This window comes from Lepidochelys kempii, chromosome 2, assembly GCF_965140265.1.
Source record: "Lepidochelys kempii isolate rLepKem1 chromosome 2, rLepKem1.hap2, whole genome shotgun sequence".
Taxonomy (NCBI): Eukaryota; Metazoa; Chordata; order Testudines; family Cheloniidae; genus Lepidochelys; species Lepidochelys kempii.
Window position 1 is genome coordinate 91,956,248 of NC_133257.1, and position 23,872 is coordinate 91,980,119.

General features: G+C 43.0%; 1 protein-coding gene across 1 annotated transcript in view; it reads left to right on the plus strand.

The window, feature by feature from the left end:
* The window catches only part of CEP192 (centrosomal protein 192), a 206,263-nt gene that overhangs the window by 115,558 nt on the left and 66,833 nt on the right, over positions 1 to 23,872 (plus strand). The window contains exons 34-41 of the mRNA XM_073329624.1: positions 115 to 345; positions 3,373 to 3,498; positions 3,942 to 4,085; positions 4,684 to 4,747; positions 5,107 to 5,246; positions 5,357 to 5,449; positions 18,514 to 18,632; positions 22,627 to 22,803. Coding sequence (XP_073185725.1) covers positions 115 to 345; positions 3,373 to 3,498; positions 3,942 to 4,085; positions 4,684 to 4,747; positions 5,107 to 5,246; positions 5,357 to 5,449; positions 18,514 to 18,632; positions 22,627 to 22,803 — 1,094 coding nt within the window. The remainder of the gene's footprint in view (positions 1 to 114; positions 346 to 3,372; positions 3,499 to 3,941; positions 4,086 to 4,683; positions 4,748 to 5,106; positions 5,247 to 5,356; positions 5,450 to 18,513; positions 18,633 to 22,626; positions 22,804 to 23,872) is intronic.

Sequence of the window (23,872 nt, forward strand, 5' to 3'; positions counted from 1 at the left end):
CTACCAAGCCGTTGTTAGATAGCTTTGTGGGCATCATCTTAGAGGTAAGTCTTAAGGGTGGAATACTTTGCCTTCTTTTACTTTTGCAGAAACTAACAAGGCTTATTTTTTTAGATGGATCCTCTGAAATATCAGTGTCTAGTGTTCAAGAACAAAACCATCATAGGACCTCATTCTACAGAAGAGCTGAAAATACTTTTCTTACCTTGTCATCCTGGAATCTTCCAGTGTGTCCTCAGTATTTCATCTTGGCCAGTTTCTGCAGATACTGAGACAATAGTCCAGGCAGAAGCTTTGGCAACTAGGGTAGTTTTGACAGCAGTTGCTGAAAATCCTAATCTCAAGGTAAGAAGCAGTTTGTTATATTGAACTGGTATATTCTTATGTGTTTGCTTTTTCTAAATAGTTAAAAACTATTTGGAGAGCTCAAGATTACTTTATTTTGAAAGGAGATGAGGATACTTCATGTAAATGACAAGGTACCCGAGGTATAAATTTTAACACAAAATACTTAGCAAAATTTATTTGCGGAAGGGCCCCTATATGGGGCATTGGAGACTACTGCTTCATGGGTAATTGGCATTTTGCCTATGCTAAGGGATGGTGCACAGTTTCTCATTTCATTTAGTCTTAATAGTTGGGTGGCTAAAATATGAGGAATAAGTAAGTTTTCTTATTTGAGTAATTGTACACAGAGATCCTCCTTTGGTGCACATACTCTTTTTGTGAGATTGGATTTTTTTGGCCGTGTGTGTGTGTGTGTGTGTGAGAGAGAGAGAAAGAGAGAACCATTCTTGTGCCGTAGATGCTCATATGTTCCCTCACTTGGGCCCTTTACCCTTCATCAAGCTGGTGGGTGGTTTCTCCTAACTTCTGAAGAAAACACTTGATCTAACCATTCATTCCTGTCTGTTTAATGCTGGGTTAAAACAAGGAGGCAAGCCTGGTTTTGAAAACAGAAAAACCTATTCTGAAGTCTCAATTGTGGCAAATTCTTGCTGTCTCAGGAGCTGATCAGTTTGTCCTCGGTTCTACTCTGTCACTGAAGTGTTCCTGTTGGAGTCTTTGTGAATTTGAGTGAGCAAGTCAGTTCCTTGACCCAGTTAAATTGTCACAAAATGGGTGACGTTTCTGGTTCTGTGATTCCAGTCCTAATGCCATGGGCATGCTTTCAAATATAGCTGCTCTAGCTTCGTATACTTGCCAGTTGGTCATGCTGCTCAAAGCTCTCTTGCCTGTCTCTGGAGTTACTAGTTCTCTTTTCCTCACCTGTTGCTTGGAAAGTAAGTTTGTAACCAGGAATAGTCTTTGGTTGCCACCATCACTCAGATTGGAGGGTAGTCATGACTAATTTGTTGCTTGGGGTACAATTCCAATGTGGCATAACTATGCTGATCAGGAGAATGTTCTGCTGCTTACTAGGAGTCATTTGTTAGTATACAACTTGCATCTTAAACTACGGAGAAGCCAAACACTGTCATATATTAATCAGGAACCAAAGAGCAGGGGATAGCGACAGAGGCTTGTTTAGTACTTTGTAAGCAAAGATCTGTTTTTTGTTTCTCTGAGCCAACTTTTCTGCCGAGGTTTTGAAATCCAGGATACAAGCAGCTGAGCTGTGGCTAGTACCACCTGGAAAAATGTGAAAAGATACAACTTCAGCACTTTCCTGTATTTCTGCAGTGGGGAACTTCAAGGTGGATAAAAGCTTTCAAGTAAAATGTGGAGAGGATGGGGTGAGAATGAGAGGCAAGCTGCAGACTTTGCTGGCCCCTGAAAAACCTCTAATTCCCTCCTTGACTTTGACTTCCTGTGTTTGCCTTCAAAGATAAAGTGTGAATAGAATCATCCTGTGCTAACCCTAGATACCCACAAAGGGCCTTGCTTTGCTGGAAATGCTAAATCTCTATGGATACAAACTTGCCCTTTCTGGTCTTCCCATCCTCTCCAGCTATACCTTTTTTATGTCATCAAAAAGATAGAAATCACTTAAGCAAAAAGATAATTCTTGATGTTGAGAAATTTTGAGCAGGTTTTTACTGTGCTCATAGATAGGAAGTCTAAAACTGCATATTTCATTCTTGGTAACCTTCAGAATCTGGTGAATAGATTCAAGTACCACATTGAAGATTATTGTTTTACAGGATTGTATGGATAAAGGCTTAGGGTCCAAGTGGCAATGCACGTTCCTCAAAGGGCCTGAAGCAGAGCTTTATGTTCTGAGTCGTCATTCAGAAGTGACTTATCTTGCGAAGTGTACACTCTGGTCTCCTTTGGTCATGCATTCTAGTTCTTAAATCATCCTGTCATGTTCTCTTTGAACTCTTGAGAGATTATCCGATGTCTGCTTCATTCATGTCTATTTGCTTAATCAGAGTGGGGAGTTACAAACACTCTACCTATGCCATCAAGATGGGGAACATGTTTGATCACTATTTCATTTCCAGGTAGTACTTTTCAAAATATTCACAAATGTGAGCATTGTCAGTCTCATTCATTAGAGAGCTTTTCTTTATCCTGTCTGCACCTGCTGATTGGAAGACTTCTTACCATGATCTGTACTGCACAGAATGACTCTAAGGAATTCTGTTGAAATAGAAATTATTTCTTATGTATCTCTTCAGCTTCTCAGAGATGGATAGCATCTCTTTATTGAAATAAAGGTTTTAAGGTCACTAATGGGTAGCTATTCAAAATGTAAGATTACATTAATAAGTTAATAAAAATCAAAATTTGCTCTTCTGTGAATACCTCAGTGCAGCATGTAACTTGGTTCAGTTCTTGATATTACCAGTACGTGAACATTATATGTATCCTTTCATTCCTGTTTAACAATCTTTTTAGCAGCCTATGAACAAATGTTCTTAGTGTAGTTCTCAGAAGGTTCAATTTTTGTTTCTTCCCTCAAACTGTCCTCCTGAGATCTCAACTGTAAATCAAGTGAGTCTTGAAGAAAGGATAATACTAAGTTTTTGATTATTTAAAGCTGATTTCATGAAGTGTTTATATCAAACATAACACACTTCTAAAATTAAACATCAGGTTTGTGTTCTCCGTGAGATGTGAATTCTGCATTTTTACTGAGCTGCTTCCACAATGCTGCTGTTAAATTCCTGTGTCCTGATGCCCAGCCTGTTCCACTACTGCTGGCCTTGTGTGCTTTACCCTGCCTACCCCATAGAAATAGATTCAGGCTCAAAGTGTGGGAGACAGTCCATCGGATGGTGCTGCTTGTTGGTGTCAAAGCCAACTTCTCACTTCTGACAGCAGGGGAACTGCACTGTATTGCTGGGTGCAGGGAAGCAGAGAGGTAACGTAGAAAAGCATGGTCCTTCCCTCAAATTTATAAAGGCTATATCTGTCTAATACCAGGTGGAAACAGGAAAGACAGATGGTTTAGATTTTGGTGACCTGTCATCTGGCAGCTGGAAGGCTCTCCCACTAAAACTAATCAACAAGACACATGCTTCTGTGCCCATCAGACTTATTATCAAAGCAGTAAGTACATTAAGTTATATATATCTAAAGGTGGAATCAGAGGACTGGAAGGGACCTCGAGAGGTCATCTAGTCCAATGCCCTGCACTCATGGCAGGACTAAGTGTTATCTAGACCATCCTGACAGGTGTTTGTCTAACCTGCTCTTAAAAATCTCCAATGATGGAATAAACTTTTCTGTAACACTGATTCTAGTGATCAATGTTGATAAGGATGAACTTGTCATGGGAGAATCATATTTTTAATGTATCTGTTATGGCTTTTTTCCTGTATTGCTAGGATATGTTTTCACAGAAGGGTAATTTTGAATGATCAATTCTGTGACACCCTCAAAGGCTATACCCATACCTAGAGATGTATCCTCAAAACTTCCATGTCTATAAATTACTTTTGAAAATATGGATCTTAATAATTTATTTTTAAAAAGCGGTTTCATTATGACAGAATGCTGTAGCGTGGCGTTGCTTCACATTTTCCAAGGAACCAGTTAATACTTCTATTGAATGTTCACCTCAAACTGATGCAATCTCTCAGCTAGCAGCTCCATCAGTTGTAAACCATGTGATACATGCAAGTTATGATGGACAAGTAAGTAGCTCATAGCAATATTAGTTTTTGCAATTGTTTCTCTAAAATGATTCTGGTTACAGATAACTGAATTCACATTAACTGTTTGTAAGAAGGGTAGTGATGTGATCAATATTGTTTTCTTGTTGAGTTCATTTTGGTTTTGGTAGTGGGAGTGATCAGCCGGTAGTTTAACTGTAAGAGTGTTTTTGGGTGGTGGAGAGGGTAGGTAACTTTTATCTTCATAATTTAAAATATTAACTAAAAATCAAACTACTGGGATTTTCCAAGAAAGCAGATTCAAGATTATTCAGAGGTTTTACTTTACTGTTTAATTCCCTCTTACACTCCAGGTATACTAAGGGAAACCTGGATAGCTTCTCTGTATATTAGCTCACTTTAACTAAGAAACTATTTTTTTTGTAACCTATAAAAGGAGCCTTCATAGTAAAACGCTCTTTGGTTGTTTTGTCTTAGAAACACTGCTTTTCCGGATTTGAGTCTAGACATTTAAAGCTTCAGTATAATGAATGTCTTGTTCACACTGTCTATTGGACAGCTTAAAAGTTGAAATTTTCAGTAGATGTGTATAAAGTATCAAATATATTCCTTTTTTCAGGATCCTGAAAGCTTAGTAGTGTGGGTCCTGTTCCATGCACCAAAGAAGCAAATCTCTCTTTCAGGTATAGTAGTTTGACTTCCATTGTAACTACTTTTGTGTGTTACAAGTTTCCTTTAGGACTAAAAGGATAAGTCACTAATGTAGATGAAACATTTCAGTAGCTTTTTTGCTTTGGTGCCCTAATCTGTGTACGTCCATCCTGGCATTGACAGATCCGTTTTAATACTTGAATATTGTGAAATTAAATACTCAAAATAAAAGTACAGTTCTAACTTAAGTAATTAAGGCCCCTATTACCATAATAACCACTTCAAAATAAAATACTGAGCTTCAAGTTGGTTTTTAGTGCAGGCATCAAACTTTAAGAATTTTGCAGGTAAAAAATGCTTGACACTCTTGTTGAATTTAAAATCCTTCTAGATATCTTGGGTCCGGCAGATGAGTTCTTAGCAAGAGTTGATGTAGAGGTTGACAGTCCAGGGCCTACTAGTGTGATAAAAAGTATTCCCCTCAGAGCAAGAGCTGGAACAGCTAGGATACATGCTCCGAAGGACTTACAGGTATGCTACAAAAAATTATAAATTAAGTATACTTTAGCTTCTTTGCTTTTGGTAGTTCTGCATTCTTTGTTGTAAAATGCAACCACTTTTTTTGTTTGTTTTTTTTTAAGGCCATGTGTTTGTCTGCTAGTGTGGGTTCTTCAGCCAAGCAGCAACTGCCTTTAAAGAATGCTGGAAATATTGAAGTCTATTTAAAAATTAAGGTAGGGAGACTTCTTACTTTTCTAAATAGTGGTCTTAAAATCATTGGTTTTGTGCTGCCCACATTGCATTGAAATTAGAGCTGGCCTCTGGAAGCCCCACAAACCTTGCAGTCCGGCTGTGTCTCTGGTTTTTTGGAGGGACTGTAGCTGGCAAGGGTGTCCTCCATACTATTATTTTTTTAAGTAAAGTTTCCTGCCGCTTTGTTAGAAGAAGCCTTGAAAATTAAATCATTCACTAGGGTTGGAAGTTTATTGTAGTGGTTTTTGTTCCCTGAAAGTCATAGGCTATTCAGTCACTTCTATAATTGCGTATGTGTGGCTTTGTGAGTATGTCAGTACTAAATAGCAAATTTTGTGAGTTTGCAGCTGTAGGTGGTACAGCTCTGCAGGTGGTACAGAGGCTCTGCGTGTCCAGTGTAGGGTTGATTCACTGCATCACACAATCAGGACTCTGAGTTGGGCCAGGCAACCACAATTAGGGACTCCAGCCCTCTGGTTGGAGCGGAGCAAGTGAAAAGTCTGTAGCTCTTAGCCTCCTGACTGGGGCTGACCATAACATGGCCCTCGGGCGAGGCAGAGCAAACAAAAACTTATATCAGCGATCCCTGACGGTAATGCGTAGTTGCAAGTGCAGGGTGGGGATAAGGGCAGGGCAACCTGGTCCAACCCAGGGCCCTAAGAAGCCGATGATCACCTTATTAAGGGTCAAGTGGCGGCTCCCAATGTGTTCCCTGCATCACTTCCTACCCTTAAGTCTCTTGCAGGGTTGTCCTCCACAGGCTGTGGCTTGGCATCTCTGTTTGCCTCTGTCAATAGGGGATCTCCCATAGTGTAGTCAGGGATACCCTACTTTGCAGTCTGGAGATCTGACAGTACTTCAGAAGGAGTTGGCAGTGCATGTCCATTCTTCTCCTCAGCCAGCTCAGAATGGAGAGAGCTGCTTCCTTTTTATACACTTCCTCCACCAGAATCATGTGCAGCAATGTTGAGGGTCATGGCCCCTTGGGCCTACAGTGAGTGATGAACTCCTGCTTGCCCAGTCCAGGATTGATACATTCTGTCATACCACTCACACTATGCTTCAAGTTTCTTGCCCAGTTAATTTCTGCAAGTGAGTCTGCTTTTTGTGCTCAGCACCCAGTATAGTCTCTCAGTATAGAAGGTGGGTTATCTACAGGAGTTGCATGAAACAGTGTGGAGTAAATGTGGGATTGAACAAAGGTTTCCTTCATTCTAATTCATATTCAAATATTGACTTTTATGGTGTCAAGGTTCCTCCCCCACTCTGAACTCTAGGGTACAGATGTGGGGACCTGCATGAAAACCTCCTAAGCTTACTTTTACCAGCTTAGGTTAAAACTTCCCCAAGGTACAAATTAATTTTATCCTTTGTTCTTGGAATAACCACTGCCACCACCAAACTCTAACTGGGTTTACTGGGAAACGCAGTTTGGACACGTCTTTCCCCCCAAAATCTTCCCAACCCTTGCACCCCACTTCCTGGGAAAGGTTTGGTAAAAATCCTCACCAATTTGCATAGGTGACCACAGACCCAAACCCTTGGATCTGAGAACAATGAAAAAGCATTCAGTTTTCTTACAAGAAGACTTTTAATAGAAATAGAAGTAGATAGAAGTAAAGGAATCACCCCTGTAAAATCAGGATGATAGATACCTTACAGGGTCATTAGATTCAAAACATAGAGAATCCCTCTAGGCAAAACCTTAAGTTACAAAAAAGACACACAGGAATAGTCATTCTATTCAGCACAATTCTTTTCTCAGCCATTTAAGGAAATCATAATCTAACACATACGTAGCTAGATTACTTACTAAAGTTCTGAGACTCCATTCCTGGTCTATCCCCGGCAAAAGCAGCATACCGACAGACACAGACGCTTTGTTTCTCTCCCTCCTCCCAGCTTTTGAAAGTATCTTGTCTCCTCATTGGTCATTTTGGTCAGGTGCCAGCGAGGTTACCTTTAGCTTCTTAACCCTTTGCAGGTGAGAGGATTTTTCCTCTGGCCAGGAGGGATTTTAAAGGGGTTTACCCTTCCCTTTATATTTATGACATATGGCTTTGATCAAATCATTTAAGTTTTCTCTATCTCAAGTACAAGGGATAATAGCTTTATTGGAGAGTTATTTGGATGACTAGTTAATGTGGAGTGGATATCTCTTTGGAGATGAGAGCTTGGGGAGAAAACATAAGGGCAGAACGAAAGTGGATTCAGGAAAGGAAAAACAGTAATACTAGAGCAAGCTAAGAGTTGGACCATCTAGTATGGGATGAATATGAAAGAATAAGGGAATGGGGATGTTGATCTAAAAGAGAATAGAAGCAATAGGCAATGGAATATTGACATAGAGGCAGAATGAGTGACATGGAAGAGAGAATTTTAAATAAAAAACAACAAAACCCACCATAAAATTGTTTGTGCTTTCCTGGTAGATGTCCAATATCTCCTTTCTGAAAGAAAGGGGTGGAATGTCTATCTTGAGCACACTACTATTTTTATTTCAGTTTATGTACATTAACACACGTATTTAAATATCCCAAGGTGGTGGTATAGCAAGAGATGGCTACCTTCATATGATCCAAAGATAATCAGACCTTCATGTAGATCCAGAGATAATCAGACCTCTTTAAAGCCGATGTGTGCCAAGTAATCTTTCAGGCTCAACAGAAGGATTGAATAAGACCCCTTTTTGTAGTAAGAACAGCTGTATGCTATGGAGCTACCACTCAAGGCACTAGGCAACATAGCAGGTCAGAGCTAAGCTATATGGAGTGAGTCGTTTTCTCAGTTAGACACGGTCTAGAAGATTTAATTGCACTGCATATGTTTTGGAGTCAGAAAAGCATGTAGAAGGAGTTGAGCATGATGCTGAGAGGAATTGGAGAGAGAGAGCTTTGTGGGTGCAGAACTTGCTGGAGCGGTAGACTTGGATTACTGAGCAAGAAAGCTGCCTGCTAGGCTTTTTTCCTACTTCACTGAAGGAGACCGAACTTTGTATATATTTTTTGTAAATGAGCAAGTTTGCAGTAAGAATACATCTGTCTCATATCACTGATGTATTCTTATAATAGAAATAATCCTAAATATTAGCCAGCTTTGTGGGTCGAAAAGGCAACACTGTACTAGATTGTTAAATTAGTTGTCACGTTAAAATTGTTAATATTACTAGCTACACAAGATTATGGTTAAACTGCAGAAAGACTTGATAAATCGCCGAAAATAAGCCTGCACACATCTCTCCAGAAAACAGGAATTCTGTAGCCCTCAGACTATGAGCTTACTTGGAGAATTACTCTTTGAAATGTTTTCAGCATTTTGGCAATTATCTATAAAGCTATAGGGTTCCAATTCTACACTAAACACCCGCTGGCAGCAAAAAGTCGGTCTTCCCTTCTTTCCTGTTACGAGTCAGTTGATGATGCATTTGGATGTACCTCAAATAATTACTTCAGATTTTTTATTAAAATCCTGAGGCGGTCCTGGACAGGCATTGGTGGTTTTGTGTGGGGAAAGTTTTTATAGACCAATCCTACATATCAAGACCACTGGACCTAGTAGAAATGCTGCTGGGATACAGATTTTTAGTGTTCCCAGCGTGCTAAAGCCCAGGCTGAAAAAGGTTACAAACAAAGCCTTGTGTTCTCTGTAGCAAGCTGTGATGAGCTTTTTAGGTTCTGTGACATGGTCTTGCAGAAGACAGAAAATTTTCATTTAATTGCAGGAAAAATAGTAAAAATGTAACTGAATAATCATCCCCCTATTTGTTATAGCTTTCAGCTGAACAGTCCTTTAAGATTAATGGAGTGGGTTCATGTCTTTTACAGCTATTTTTTCAGGCTGTCTACAAACTCAAGAAGACAGCACTGCATTAACTTAAATTTGGTTCAGGTTTTCTTCAGCAATGGTTAGAAACATTTTTTTTTCTTTTTAAATGGAAACATGATTTCTGGAACACAGCTTTGTGATGAGGTAGTTCTGTGGCAAATTGTGTGGCCCTGGAACTTCAGAATGCATGGGTCTCTGATTAGAACACTTGCTGTCAACTGTTGATAAATAACTTTTAAAACAAATCTGCCAAGAAATAGAATACTTGACTAGTTAATATACTGACCAATCTAGATAAAAAAGCTAAAATGAAGGCCCAGAGAAATTAATCACTACTTAACCTAACATTTCTAACTTGTAGATATTCTTCCAACTCGGTACAATTGAGTTGTCTTTGATATACACTGGAGGCAGCTGAAAATGTATCTATGGGGGTATGAGTTTGGCTGTGCCTCAAACGGTCTCAGACCATATTCCCTGCCTCCAACCAGCTAAACAAAGCAGTGTCTCTGCTCTCTTACTTGCACTCGTCCTGGTTCTTAAAGCCATTCTAAAGCTGTAGTAATGAATCCAGTTCTCTTCTCCTAGCCTTCCTTTCCTTGGTTCTCTGGAGACCAATTTAAAACAACAAAGATCTTTCCCAGAATAAGACATCTATTATGTTCCCCGTTTTTCGTGCTTTCCTATCCCATGGCAGAGCTGGTCAAATAGAGCAGGCAAATGGCCAGAGGATTCTCTCCATGTGATAAAGATCCTCTGAGGAGCCACAAAAGGGGAGCTGTGCCACATCTGCTCCTAGCCTGTGAACCCTGGCTCTGCCAGGTGAAAGGTTTAGAGCCTATACAATTTTGGGGGCTCCTACATTTCCCCATATTGGTTGTTCCAGCAGGACTTCTGCAAGGATAGATTGGTTCTTCTCAACAGACAGCCAGGACCATGTTTCTAAATTAGGGATTCATCAGAGGTGAATGTTCCCCTTCTCTGAGCAGTACTGGCTTCATCACGTCACAAGGGTTCCTTGTCAAATCTTGGAGAGTAATAGTCTCTTGACAAAAAGACTAGAATCCCTGATGACTCCCATTCCTCCCAGAGGATGGTTTGGACTCCCTCAGGGATGTGCTCCTTGCATGTAATTTTTAGAAAACTCATCGGACAAGGAGCATAGGCATTTAAGGCCCCTCTACACAGGCTAAAACTCAAAAATAGCACTATCTAGGAAGAGGGACTGAATCTCAGCTGGGAGACAGACTCTTCCCTTTAACTCACATAAGGCTGGAAATCGAAGAAGGAGAAGTTATTTCAGATCTTCATCCTCTATAATTAGCTTCAATTCTTTCCCGAAAAAGTTTTCAGATTACAATAACCCTAAACTTGACAAGTATCATAGAATATCAGGGTTGGAAGGGACCTCAGGAGGTCATCTAGTCCAACTCCCTGCTCAAAGCAGGACCAATTCCCAACTAAATCATCCCAGCCAGGGCTTTGTCAAGCCTGACCTTAAAAATTCCTAAGGAAGGAGATTCCACCACTTCCCTAGGTAACGCATTCCAGTGTTTCACCACCCTCCCAGTGAAAAAGTTTTCCCTAATATCCAACCTAACCTCCCCCACTGCAACTTGAGACCATTACTCCTTTTTCTGTCATCTGCTACCACTGAGAAGATTCTAGATCCATCCTCTTTGGAACCCCCTTTCAGGTAGTTGAAAGCAGCTATCAAATCCCTCCTCATTCTTCTCTTCCATAGACTAAACAATCCCAGTTCCCTCAGCCTCTCCTCATAAGTCATGTGTTCCAGTCCCCTAATCATTTTTGTTGCCCTCCGCTGGACTCTTTCCAATTTTTCCACATCCTTCTGGTAGTGTGGGGCCCAGAACTGGACACAGTACTCCAGATGAGGCCTCGCCAGTGTCAAATAGAGGGGAACGATCACGTCCCTTGATTTGCTGGCAATGCCCCTACTTATACATCCCAAAATGCCATTGGCCTTCTTGGCAGCAAGGGCACACTGTTGACTCCTATCCAGCTTCTCGTCCACTGTAACCCGTAGGTCCTTTTCTGCCGAACTGCTGCCGAGCCATTTGGTCCCTAGTCTGTAGTGGTGCATGGGATTTTTCCATCCGAAGTGCAGGACTCTGCGCTTGTCCTTGTTGAACCTCATCAGATGGCTTTTGGCCCAATCCTCTAATTTGTGTAGGGCCCTCTGTATCCTATCCCTCCCCTCCAGCGTATCTACCTCTTCTCCCAGTTTAGTGTCATCTGCAAACTTGCTGAGGGTCCACACCATCCTCCAGATCATTAATGAAGTTATTGAACAAAACCGGCCCGAGGACCGACCCTTGTGGCACTCCACTTGATACCGGCTGCCAGCTAGACATGGAGCCATTGATCACTACCCGTTGAGCCCGATAATCTAGACAACTTTCTATCCACCTTGTAGTGCATCCATCCAGCCCATACTTCTTTAACTTGCTGGCAAGAATACTGTGGGAGACCGTGTCAAAAGCTTTGCTAAAGTCAAGGAACAACACGTCCACCGCTTTTCCCTCATCCACAGAGCCAGTTATCTCGTCATAGAAGGCGATTAGATTAGTCAGGCATGATTTTCCCTTGGTGAATCCATGCTGACTGTTCCTGATCACTTTCCTCTCCTCTAAGTGCTTCAGAATTGATTCCTTGAGGACCTGCTCCATGATTTTTCCAGGGACTGAGTTGAGGCTGACTGGCCTGAAGTTCCACGGATCCTCCTCCTTCCCTTTTTTAAAGATGGGCACTACATTAGCCTTTTTCCAGTCGTCCGGGACTTCTCCCGATCGCCATGAGTTTTCAAAGATAATGGCCAATGGTTATGCAATCACATCCGCCAACTCCTTTAGCACTCTCGGATGCAGCGCATCCGGCCTCATGGACTTGTGCTCATCCAGCTTTTCTAAATAGTCCCGAACCACTTCTTTCTCCACAGAGGGCTGGTCATCTCCTCCCCATGCTGTGCTGCCCAGTGCCGTAGTCTGAGAGCTGACCTTGTTTGTGAAGACAGAGGCAAAAAAAGCATTGCGTACATTAGCTTTTTCCACATCCTCTGTCACTAGGTTGCCTCCCTCATTCAGTAAGGGGCCCACACTTTCCTTGGCTTTCTTCTTGTTGCCAACATACCTGAAGAAACCCTTCTTGTTACTCTTAACGTCTGTTGCTAGCTGCAACTCCAGGTGTGATTTGGCCTTCCTAATTTCACTCGTGCATGTTTGAACAGTATTTTTATACTCTTTCCTGGTCATTTGTCCAATCTTCCACTTCTTGTAAGCTTCTTTTTTGTGTTTAAGATCAGCAAGGATTTCGCTGTTAAGCCAAGCTGGTCGCCTGCCATATTTACTATTCTTTCTACACATCGGGATGGTTTGTCCCTGTAACCTCAATAAAGATTCTTTAAAAAGAAGAGAGGTGGTTCTTTGAGTGATTGCTCATATCAATTCCAGTTAGGGGTGTGTGTACTGCATGCATACTGGAAGGTTTTTCGCCAACAGTACCCGTTGGGTTGGTCTGGGCGCCCCCTGGGGTCACACCTTCATGGTGCTGAATATAAGGCCCTGCCAACCTGCCACCACTTCAGTTCCTTCTTACAGCCTGTGATGGTTAGCAGAAATGCTCGTAGCTCTTGCTTTGCAAGTGCAACTTCTCCAGTAGTTCGAACTTTTGTCCTGTGAATAGGTAGGTTTATAGCAGTATAGTTTAGAATAGTGCTAGATAAGTTTCAGTAGGGGGTAACCCCCCCCCTTACCCCTTTTTCCCTGGTACCAGGGAATGCCTCGATCCGCAGTGTGTGGCAAGTCTATGCCAAGAAGTGACCCCCCCACTTCCTGCTTTAAGTGTATGTGGGAAAGCCACCAGAAAGAATGCTGCAAGATCTGCAGAGGATTTCGTCTGAGAGGGATCAGTGCCTCAAGATCCTGCTAATGGAGGCTGCTCTACATCCTCACTTGGACCCTAGCTCAGTAGAGCTGACGCCGAGCACCTCAGCATCTGTGCACAGTGTGCCAGCACTGACAAGGCATGAGTCGGTGCCGAGGAAGGACTCTGCCAGAGACCTTTGGCACCGGCAGAGTTCCACACAGGGCAGTGGGCAGCACCATTCTCAATCCCCTGTGCCCCACAGGAAGAGGACACCCAAAAGGGGCCGCTCCCTCAAGCCCAGACTGGTGCAGGAGCCCACCACCATGAGATCTGTGTTGGGCCACGGGCGTTCGGCTCCACTGACTAAGGTCACATTGACTCCTGCCCCAGCACAGGAACAGTCGAGTCCAGGCTCCCAGCACTCCCCTCTCTGGGAGGACCACGATCTCCAGCTGCCTTCCACGCCGGAGGCAGTCGAGGCCGCCAACAACCTCATTGCCTCTTCAGCACCACCTTCCCCTCCTAGATGAGACAGGACACTGAACTTGGTTTCAGCGGCACCCATGAGATCCTCTGTGCTGTCCAGAAGCAAACCTGCAATGGTACTGCACCAGTTGCCATCTCCTTGGTACCAGTCACCTGTACAATCCACCAGTGGATCAGTAGGGGAGTGGCACTAGTCTCAAAGTTCCAGGCACCACTCCCCGGCACTGCAGGGCATCACTCCTCTGTGATCCTTGTATAGTGAGTGCTTAGAGTTGGAAGCAGACTCCCACAGGTCCAGGAGGAGCAGTTGATCCAGGTCTGACAGATGCGAGCAACAGGAGTCTCATCCAGTGCCGCGGCCTGTCAGTGGCAGGCCCCTAATAAGTGGCCATTCTGGACCGCCTGGACATTCCACCAGGGCTGGAGCCAGAGGTCCTACTCTAGGTCAGTGCCGGCGGCCTTAGCTTCATAGGTGCCTCTGGCACCTATCCAGGGGCAGGACCTAGCGTTGGCTGCACCAACACCTCCGGCACCCACTGCACCACTACCAACATCAACCACGCCGGAATACTAGGTGCTGCATGATCCCCTTGGTGCCATGGGCAGGGAACAGGACCTGGAGGAGAGTGGGGTGTGCCAACAGCTGCTGAGGAGGGTGGCGCAGAACCTGGGGGTCCAGGTGGAGGTCGTCATTGAGATATCAGACCCCATGGTGGACTTTCTTGCCCCTTCTGGTCCCTCCCAAATTGCCTTGCCATTTATCAAAACAATTCAAGGTACCACCAAGTCGATGTGGCAAACCCCTGCTTCTTTACCACCATTAGCAAAGAGGAACAAACAGAAATACTTCCTTCCCTCTAAGGGGTTCGAGCACCTTATCACATGTCTCCCGCTAGACACCTTAGTCGTATCAGTGGCTAATTAACGGGAGCTCCAAGGCTATCAGAGACCCTTCCTGAAAAACCGGGAGGCCGAAAAGCTGGACTTCTTTGGAAGAAAATCTATTCACCGGGGAGACTCCAACTCCAAATTTCTATTCACCAGGCTGTTCTCAGTAGGTAACAGCTACAAGTCCTGTGGAACAATGGCAAAATTTATGGAGCTGTTGCCGCAAGACTCCAGGGCAGAGCTCTCCTCCTTGGTAGAGGAGGGCAAGCTCATTGCCTGGGCTTCGCTGCATGGCCTTTGCTCGATGTGGTGGATTCGTCCACTCACGCTATGGCCTCTGGGGTACCTATGAGAAGGAACTCCTGGCTGCAGGTCTCAGGTGTACCATTTGAGGTCCAACAAACCATCCAGGACCTCCATTTTGGGAGCTCGACCCTCTTTTTCAGAAAAAACGGACTTGCAGCTTCACAGCCTCAAGGATTCGAGGGCCACCTTCAAATCCGTTGGCCTGCACGCTCCTGCTACCTAATGGAGGCATTTCAAGCCGTAGCCCCCACCTTGTTTTTACCACCCTCAGAACAGGCAGGACTTTTCTTGGAGGCAGAATAGAAAGAACAGGAAAAGACCTCACTCTTCCTCAGCCCAGGGCTGTGGGCAGGTGAAACAATCCTCTGGTCAGAAGAACTTTTGAAGGTGCGACTGGGGGCGACGCACCAGTCCGAACTGCAGATCCATCCCACCTCTCCTTTTTGTGCCGATTGTCCCGTTTCTGCCATACCTGGGCCTGCATTACATCAGATCGCTGGGTACTTCGCACGGTAGAAAGGGGGTACGCCCTCCAGTTCTCCCTGCCTTCCAACCCCTTCCCTGTCCCTCTTCAGGGACCCTTCTCACGAGCAACTCCTTGTGCAGGAGGTGCACTTGCTCCTAACTGGAGGCAGCGGAAAAGGTTCCTCAGGAGCTGAAGGGGAAGGGTTTCTTTTCACGGTATTTCCTAATACCAAAAGCCAAAGGCGGTCTAAGGCCCATCCTAGACCTGTGAAATCTCAACAAGTTCATGAAGAAACTGAAGTTCTGCATGGTCTCTTTGGCCTCTGTTATCCCTTTCTTGGATCTGGGGGACTGGTATGCCACCCTCGATTTGAAGGACGCTTACACAGAAAGTACCTCAGGTTCATGGTGAATCACACTCAACAGTTCATTGTTCTACTGTTCGGCCTGTCAGTGGCTCCTTGAGTGTTTACCAAGTGCATTGCAGTCATGGCTGTGTTCCTACGCAAGTGCCAGGGGCAGGTGTTCCCATACCTCTACAACTGGCTAATCAAGGGCTGCTACAGGGTGCAAGTGGAGACACAAGTGAGCATCATGCGGTCTACTTTCGATGACCGGGGCCTTCTACTGAAGGTACAGAAGTCAATTCTGTCCCCCGTTCAGCGGATGGTTTATAGGGGCGGTATTGGACTCTAAACAGGGGAGAGCGTATCTCCCAGAGTCGCACTTCCGGTCCCTGTGCAACATACGAAGTCTCAGGTAGTTCCTCATTAGAAATTACTTGTTTTTCCAAGGCCACAGAATCTTGAGAGACAAGGATTTGTTGTGACTTATTTGCTGTCCATCTTCAACCTCCTCAAAATATTTAACAACTTAAGTCATGACTGAAGAAAGTGTCTTTAACCATTGTTTATGAAATCCAGGAGGCTGTTGGTAAGAGCCATGGTAGCAAATTCAGTGGCTAGTTTTAAATCAAATCCTGGGGAGAGCATAATTAAAACAAATCCGTGTCTGAGAAGGCTGTAGGCAAATCTTATTAATGGGGAAGTTTCATAGGTAGTAGTTGAAAATATGGACAAGACAAAATATTTGCTCGCTACTCCTGACAAGCTTAAAAATTAAAAGCCCTCATACAGGAGCAAAAGATTAATACTCTCAGCAATAGGTGCGTGAGAGATGAGATGTAAGCATGGAACTCCAGAGGGAAACAGATCATGAAATGAGCCCAATTTTGTCAGTAAGTGTATACAGTCAGTCTAACAGCAATCAAGCTTGCCCCCACCCGGAAATAGATCTAGCCTACAATTCATAGACTGTACCAAACTCAGCAAGTAGGTACAGGAGAGTGTAGTGGGATTATTCTGGAATTTCAGGCTCCTCCACGTCTGATCTTAATTTCCCTTCCAAACTTTAGGTATTCAGAGAAGCATCAAACTATTGTGAAATAAGTTACACGCCACCTGAAATGAGGGAAATACAGACTGCCCTTCAATGTGAAAGATACTCAGGACTGTATCGCTAGCATTACCAAAAATCTCAGTTAGGAATTGGCCCCATATACTGGCCACTGAAAAAGCACCAGAAAGACACAATCCCTGATTTGAGGGGCTTAAAATCTCAAGACTCCATATTTTTCATAAAATAAAGATCTGAGGAATGCAAGCGGTCATACACTAAATAGGTCAAAGGCAACAAAATGTAAGGAGACTGTAGCTTCCAGAACTATTACAATCTTTCCAGGAGACTTCCTGATATTAGATCTGGTAGAAACTTCTCCATATACCTGCCATATTTTACTACCAGAACTTACTTCAGTTTGTCTTTGGAAGTAGCTGCTAGCAATACAAAATGCTGCTCTTCAGCCTGTCTGCTTCCCTCTTTTCCCTCAGTGTTCATGAAGGTATTGGTAATAGGCTGAAGAGTATAGGGAATTCTAAATGCTCGTTCCTATCTTACATTCTGTCAAGCATCACTAGAAATGTTAGATGAGGTGACTTGAAAGACACTTTCTGTGCTTTAAGCACAGGGGATTATGGTGAATTTTTAAAAAGTTCCAGAGCAAATCGTACTTTACAGATAAAACAGAGGGAGGGTCAATCTTCCTGAAACAACAGAAATTTGTTAAGATCTGGACAGTAATTTCCATGATGTCTGTCCGCCATCCAGTCCTGGCTGTAGTTCCGAGGTAACTTCTGTAAGATTACTCCATGGACGGGGGGCCTCCTAGATATTTCTTGAAGGCTCAGAACTGCGCTGTAAAAGATGCTGAAGAAAGAGAGGGCAATTTCCACTGTCTAGTCACCTGGTTGGTTGAAGCATGAAGCCAACCTTCTAGTAGATCTTCCCTTCACAGACTGGTTTCCAAAAAATACTGACCATAAATGCTTAGCTTTCTGGGTTGGAAATGTACTTGGTGCACCATAAGTTACAGGGAATGTGATCAGGGTCAGAGATTTCAGCATACTGCTGTCTGAGATGAGCAGTCAGACCGGCTTTTCTGGTCTTTCAGGATCACCCGAGAGGATTATGATTCTGGTCCAACTGGGAAAACAAATTGGAAGGAGGCACAAGAAGCTCAAGTCTAAACAGAGCAATGCATTCTCTCCTAGCTTCTATCTGGGTAATCCATATTAAAGTGCCACTGAAAATGAGAGCAGCCTAGTTGAGCTTTCAGACACCTTGGAATGGTCCCTGAACCAGGAGTGTTTTCTGGCTGATATCACAGGAACTAAGCCACTCTATCTGCAACCAATCAAAATGCTCACCTTTCCCCCACTGCTTATGTTTCCATATTGCTTGCTATGTTCCAATCCTATATGAGTGGACAGAAGTCTGGATCCGTGAAGTAAAACTTACCTGACGTCATTTTGTGGAGTTACTTCTTCCCAATCGACTCCACCCAAAATGTTCTCTGGGTTCCTCTACAGTGGCCTCTTCATTGTCTGTGTATGTCATTAGCGTAGTTGAATAAGAAATTTCTATTTAAGAAGTTTATATTTAGTTCGCTAACGTAGGGTTTCTGCACAGTGTTGGAACTATTATTTAGTGCAGGATTGTTGGCCGTTTTGGGAATTTCCCACGTATGTGTCTAGGCTGCCTCTGATATATGTACTGAAAGAGAGGCATAACACATCATATCAGACTGGAGGGGATTACTCCTAAAAAAGTAAATTTGTTTTTGTATCTTTAGACATCAGGTCAAGACAACTACATTTCTGTTGAACCTGAGGATCTCTTCCTTATGCCTGGAGAAGAGCAAGAAGTGGCAGTCCTATTTTCTCCAAAGGATTTAAAAACCAGTAGTGAAAGGTAAGGTATAATCTGCTTGATGATCAGTTATTTAAAAAAGAGGTTCTCAATCTGGGGGTTGTGAACAGATGTTAAAGGGTCCCACATAATTTCATATAATTCAGAGTAAGGGATTTTTATCAGGATTTCCCAGCCTCCCAAGTATCTTGTATTTATTGCAATTTTTCTTTTTGTCATTTAGCTTCTTAGGTGTTCAAGGATTGATTCTAAGCATTTTAAATGTGTCGTCTAGACTGGGAGCAGAGGGTGGGGGAGAAATAGTGTGATCCTCTTTTCTCCTGGTTTTATTTCCTGAATGCAAAGATATTTGCTCTCGAGTTAGTTCTCCAGTTCCTTTGGAAAGTTTGATTCCTGGTAATTTTTTTACAAGTGTCCACTGTATATACCCACTGCTGGGCACGTCAACTGGTGCAGTGTGGATGGTGGAATCTTCTGGTGGCAGCACTTGTTGGAGCGTTCATGCACCCCTTCCACTCTTTCCTGTCAGCGGTGTAGCATGTTTTGAGGGCAAGGCCAAAGAAGGGGGCATGGCACCAGTTGCCTCCTCGGTGACTTGCAGCCACCACAACAAAAGGAAATGTTCCCCTCCAAATTACAAGGATTGATAGCTAAAACTAGTGCCTTCTATTTTTGTAGATTAGTTTTCAGATGTTAGTTTAGCTAAGATAGTTAGATATTTACCTGGCATAATATTGTGGCAGAACTGAACTTGAAAAAGCCTGGATTTAAAAGGTGTACATCATGCTCAGCGGTCTTCCCAACATCCTATAATCATGTCCAGTGCCTGAAATCTTAGGAGAAAAACATTCTCCTTCACGTTATGCTATTTACAGCATATTTACTTCTCGGGCCCATAAAGAGAGACAGAAAAGACTTCCATGTGCTTTTGTTATAAGAGGCTTTGTCAGCCAAACCTCTGGGGCCATATATAGCTATAGAATGCGAGGGTAAGGCTAGGACATTTGTAGGGACAAAATCAGGAAAGCCAAGGCAAAGCATGAGTTACAGTTGGCAAAGAAATGCTAGAGCCAACAGGAAGGGGTTCTTCAAATATGTCAGACAAAAAAGAAAGATCAGGGACATTGTGGGTCCACTGCTCAATGGAGATGAGCTGGTAACGGAAGATGATAGTAAGGTAGAGCGGCTCAATGAATGTCTACTTTGCTTCAGTCTTCTTTTAAAAAAAAAAAAAAAAAAAAGTGACCAGATGACTAGCAAAATTACCATAGACAGTAAAGGAGAAGAGATGCAGATTGGGATAAGTAAAGAACACATCAGAGATCTTCTGACCAATCTAAATTAATTCAGATCAGTGGGCCAGATGCTATTCACCTGAGGGTACTGAAGGAATTAGCTGAGGAAATCTCAGAGCCACTGGTAATAATTTGTACAAACTCATGCAGGACAGGAGAGATCCCGGAAGATGAGAAGGGCTAACTTTAAAAAGGGGAAAAAGGAGGAGCTGGGAAACTATAGGTCAGCCTAACTTTGATACCTGGGAAGCTACTAGAGCAGAGGCGGGCAAACTACGGCTTGCGGGACTGTTCTGCCTGGCCCCTAAGCTCCTGGCTTGGGAGGAACATGTCCTCTTAGAGGGGTGCGCCCCACTTTTTTGGCAAAACTGGGCCTTGATCATCAGTTGGCAAGAGCAATCCAAACAAATGCCCAGTTTTGCCAAAAAACTCAGGATGACCAGGACAGGGCATAAAAAGGGGACTATCCTGGCCAAATGGGACATATGATAACCGTACTCAGCAGGTAAACAATAGGTATTCTACAATCTATGAGTGCTTTGAGCTTCCCCCTTGAGTGTCCAGCCCCTGTTACACTGGACAATTGCAGAATTCACAGATAAGGTGTTCCCAAAAGAACATAATTTTTAGTATGTATACATGACTCTTTACGTATTATCCATACATACATTTCACAATGGTTGATATTCACTTGGACATAAGCTTTCATTAGAGATCCTACATGACATCTTTTGACAAACTGTTATGTAGGGTCCAAACCCAAGAGATCCCTCTAAACCCTCTTTGCGCCTGTGCAGTGTGCTAGTTGGCACCAACAGGTCCCTGGATCACGATGGCTTATTACGTATCACCTAAGAAATCTGTGGCAGAGGAAGGTATACAATCTACTTCTTCAGTGGAGAATTCAGCTGTCTTAACCATAAAACCATCTTTTCTCTTTCTGCACTTCGCTGCCCTGTTCACTACACACCTTCCAATTTGAGCAACAAATGAGGCAGGTGTCCTACCGACAACAGCCTACTTCACAACACAGCCCTCATTTCATCCCTGGACTACTGTTCATCTTGTTCATAGAATGAAGCAGAGGTCCAGGAGGGAAAGGGGGGGGGGGGAAGTATGTGGTCATGGAATTAGACTGTATAATAATGCATATGCACAAGAGAGCTGAATTAAGGTAGTGTAGACAACCATAATTTTAACACTTCCAAAGTGCTTGACTTTGCAATCTTACAGTTCTTTGAATGTAGGGTTTTGTGTGTAATTTCCATGGTGTTTAAAAAAGCAAACATAATAACTACATTTCATCATGTGATATATTGAGACCCACATGGTTCATCAGCAGGGTTGGATTTAGATCCGTGCTATAGACTCCTGCCACTTGAGCTAATGGAATTAATTATAGGAATAGTAAATTGTGATTTTCTGTGGACCAACACTAGAGGGAGATGGGACACTGTGCCAGTGTGTTTCCCAGATGCTATTTGCTGACAGCAGAGGAATGGTGAGACTGGGGAATCTTGAGTTTCATTCCAGGCTTTGGATGGGAGTGTGCTCTAGTAGTCACAGACACCTTCTGTGTCGTCCCCTCCGTCCCCGTCCCCCCCCAAAGAGCTTGACCCTTCTGCCCATGTCCTTCACTGTGCCCCTGATCCAGTCCTTTCTGTTCCCTATCTCTGGCTCTTCCTCCCAGCCTCAACTGAGGCTTCCTATCCAGTAATTCATAGTCTCACTCCTCTGGACTCCTCACTAGTCTCCCCATCCCCCAGCTCCTTGTTCCCAGTATTGGTTAGGATGTCGGGGGAGAACTGGCATTGCCTGCTGTTTATGTAATCTGTCTTCCCCCCACCAATTGGTTTCCAATCCCAGTCTATTTGCCCAACTAGTCCAAGGCTTCCCCCAGCTCCTTGTCCTGTATCTTCCCCCCCCATGGCTCCCACTCCTTGTTTCCTTGACCAGCTAGTTCCAGTTCCTTCACCCCAACCAGTTTTAAATGCTTCTCTCTTCGGTCCCAGATCCTTGTCCCAGTCTACTACCTCTGCTGTGCTCAGCCCAACGTCCAGGTCTTGTCATTTTTATATTCAAATAAGGCAGTTTTCTCCTCCATGCTGCCTGGGCCAAAGTGCGTGGACGGTTAGTGAGAGCACAGGAGAGAAAGGGTCTCAGTTCTAGTGCCTTGGCCCACAGCAGTAATTGCTGGGAAAGTCCTGCTCAGCCCTGGGCTTTCCAAACATGGACAGAATCTTAGGGAAATCTAACTGTGGAGCTCCAGCAGGTCTTTACTGGGTATGTGCAAGTTAGTTTGTTTTTGTTTTTTGAAGGCTTGTAACTTGGCCAAATTTGAGTGGATTTTCACGTGGATGATACAAAGCGTATCCCTAACATGCTGTACACCCCCTGGATAAATTTGAAGTCTGATTCAAAGCATGGGGTACTAGTGTCTCTCAAAGAAAAGGTTGCCAAAAATTTTAGATGCACAAAACAGTATTTTCCCCAACATTGTTTTGGAAATGGCACATTTGTTTGAAATTTTCCATGATGAGGGTGTCTCAAACAATTTAAAGTTTGGTGATTGAAAATAGGGTCTTAAATTGGGAGTTGTTACCCAACACTTTTTGGATGGAGCAACTTGCCTTGCCTAAAATAAATACTGTGGGTAATGTTATATACAACTAATTTACGTGACCGTTTGCATGATGAAATCCCATGCTTATCAGCTGACTTCCAGGATTTTCTACTTGTAGTATCTTGAAAATCCTTGTGTTGCCATCTGGACCTCAGTATGAAGTGGTGATAAAAGGTGAGGTGAATATTTTGGGAAACAGACCACTGGCAACGACTTCCTGCTACTCAGACGTTCCACCCATTCTCTCCAATAAGCAGTTCATGGCATGGGGAGGGGTTACACTCGGAAGAACAGTGTAAGTACCAGCAGTTCAGTTCTTCACATTTAATGTCCCATTAATATTGAAATGCACTTCTTTGCAGATTAAATTTTTTTGCTATGCTTTCATTTAGAGACTGAAAATGCAATGTTAGACTGGCTTTATTAAATGTCTTTCTAAGTTCATGTACCTAATGTTGAGCATACATTACATATATAAACCTTTTACTTTTTGTGCAGGAAATCTTTGGAGACTCGAACTGTAATCTTAACTTTCTGATGGCAGTGACTGGAAAAATATATTCTTTTCTCTAAAACTAGTTCAGGAAACTAGTTCAAACAGTTCTATAGTATTAGGAACACATCCAAAGTATCTTGTTGGAAAATTGTGAATGTATACATTGTTTTGATATCAAGCAGCCACCAGTAGTAATAGTTTGCTATAAATATGGATCATTTTAAAAGCCCTGTTTTTTAGATTTTAAGACCAGAAGGAACTACTGTGAATGTCTAGTATGATCTGTATGACACAAGCCATAGGAACTAACCTGAATCAATTCCAATCTTGACGTTAAAATTTCTATTGATGGTGAATCCATCACAACCTTTAGGAAGTTGTTCCAATGGCTAATTACTCTTATGATTAAAAACTTGTGCCTTATTTCTAATTTGAATTTGTGTAGCTTCAAATTCCAGCCATTAGATCTTATTATACCTATGTCTTCTAGTTTTGAAGAGCCCTCCGTTTCCAAATTTCTTTTCCCCACTTAGATACTTATAGACTGTGATCAAATCACACCATGACATTCTGTTTAGGCTTGCTGGGTGAGATCTACTCCAATTCAGGATTAAATGTTTCTTTTAGCTTTTATTATGCTTGTTTTATCACCTATTAATTATACATGTATGCAATAACAGATTCAGCAGGAAAAGTAAATGATCAAGTTACTTTCCTGAGGGACAGGGCAACTCTTTTCACATCTCTGATCTCTGCAGTGTTCCGTTATTCTTCCCCTATATCTTCTCCACTCTTATTGTCAATCCTCTACCTTTTATCCTCTGTTCTGTACCTTTATGCAGCTACCTCATCTGTGTTCTAATGAAAA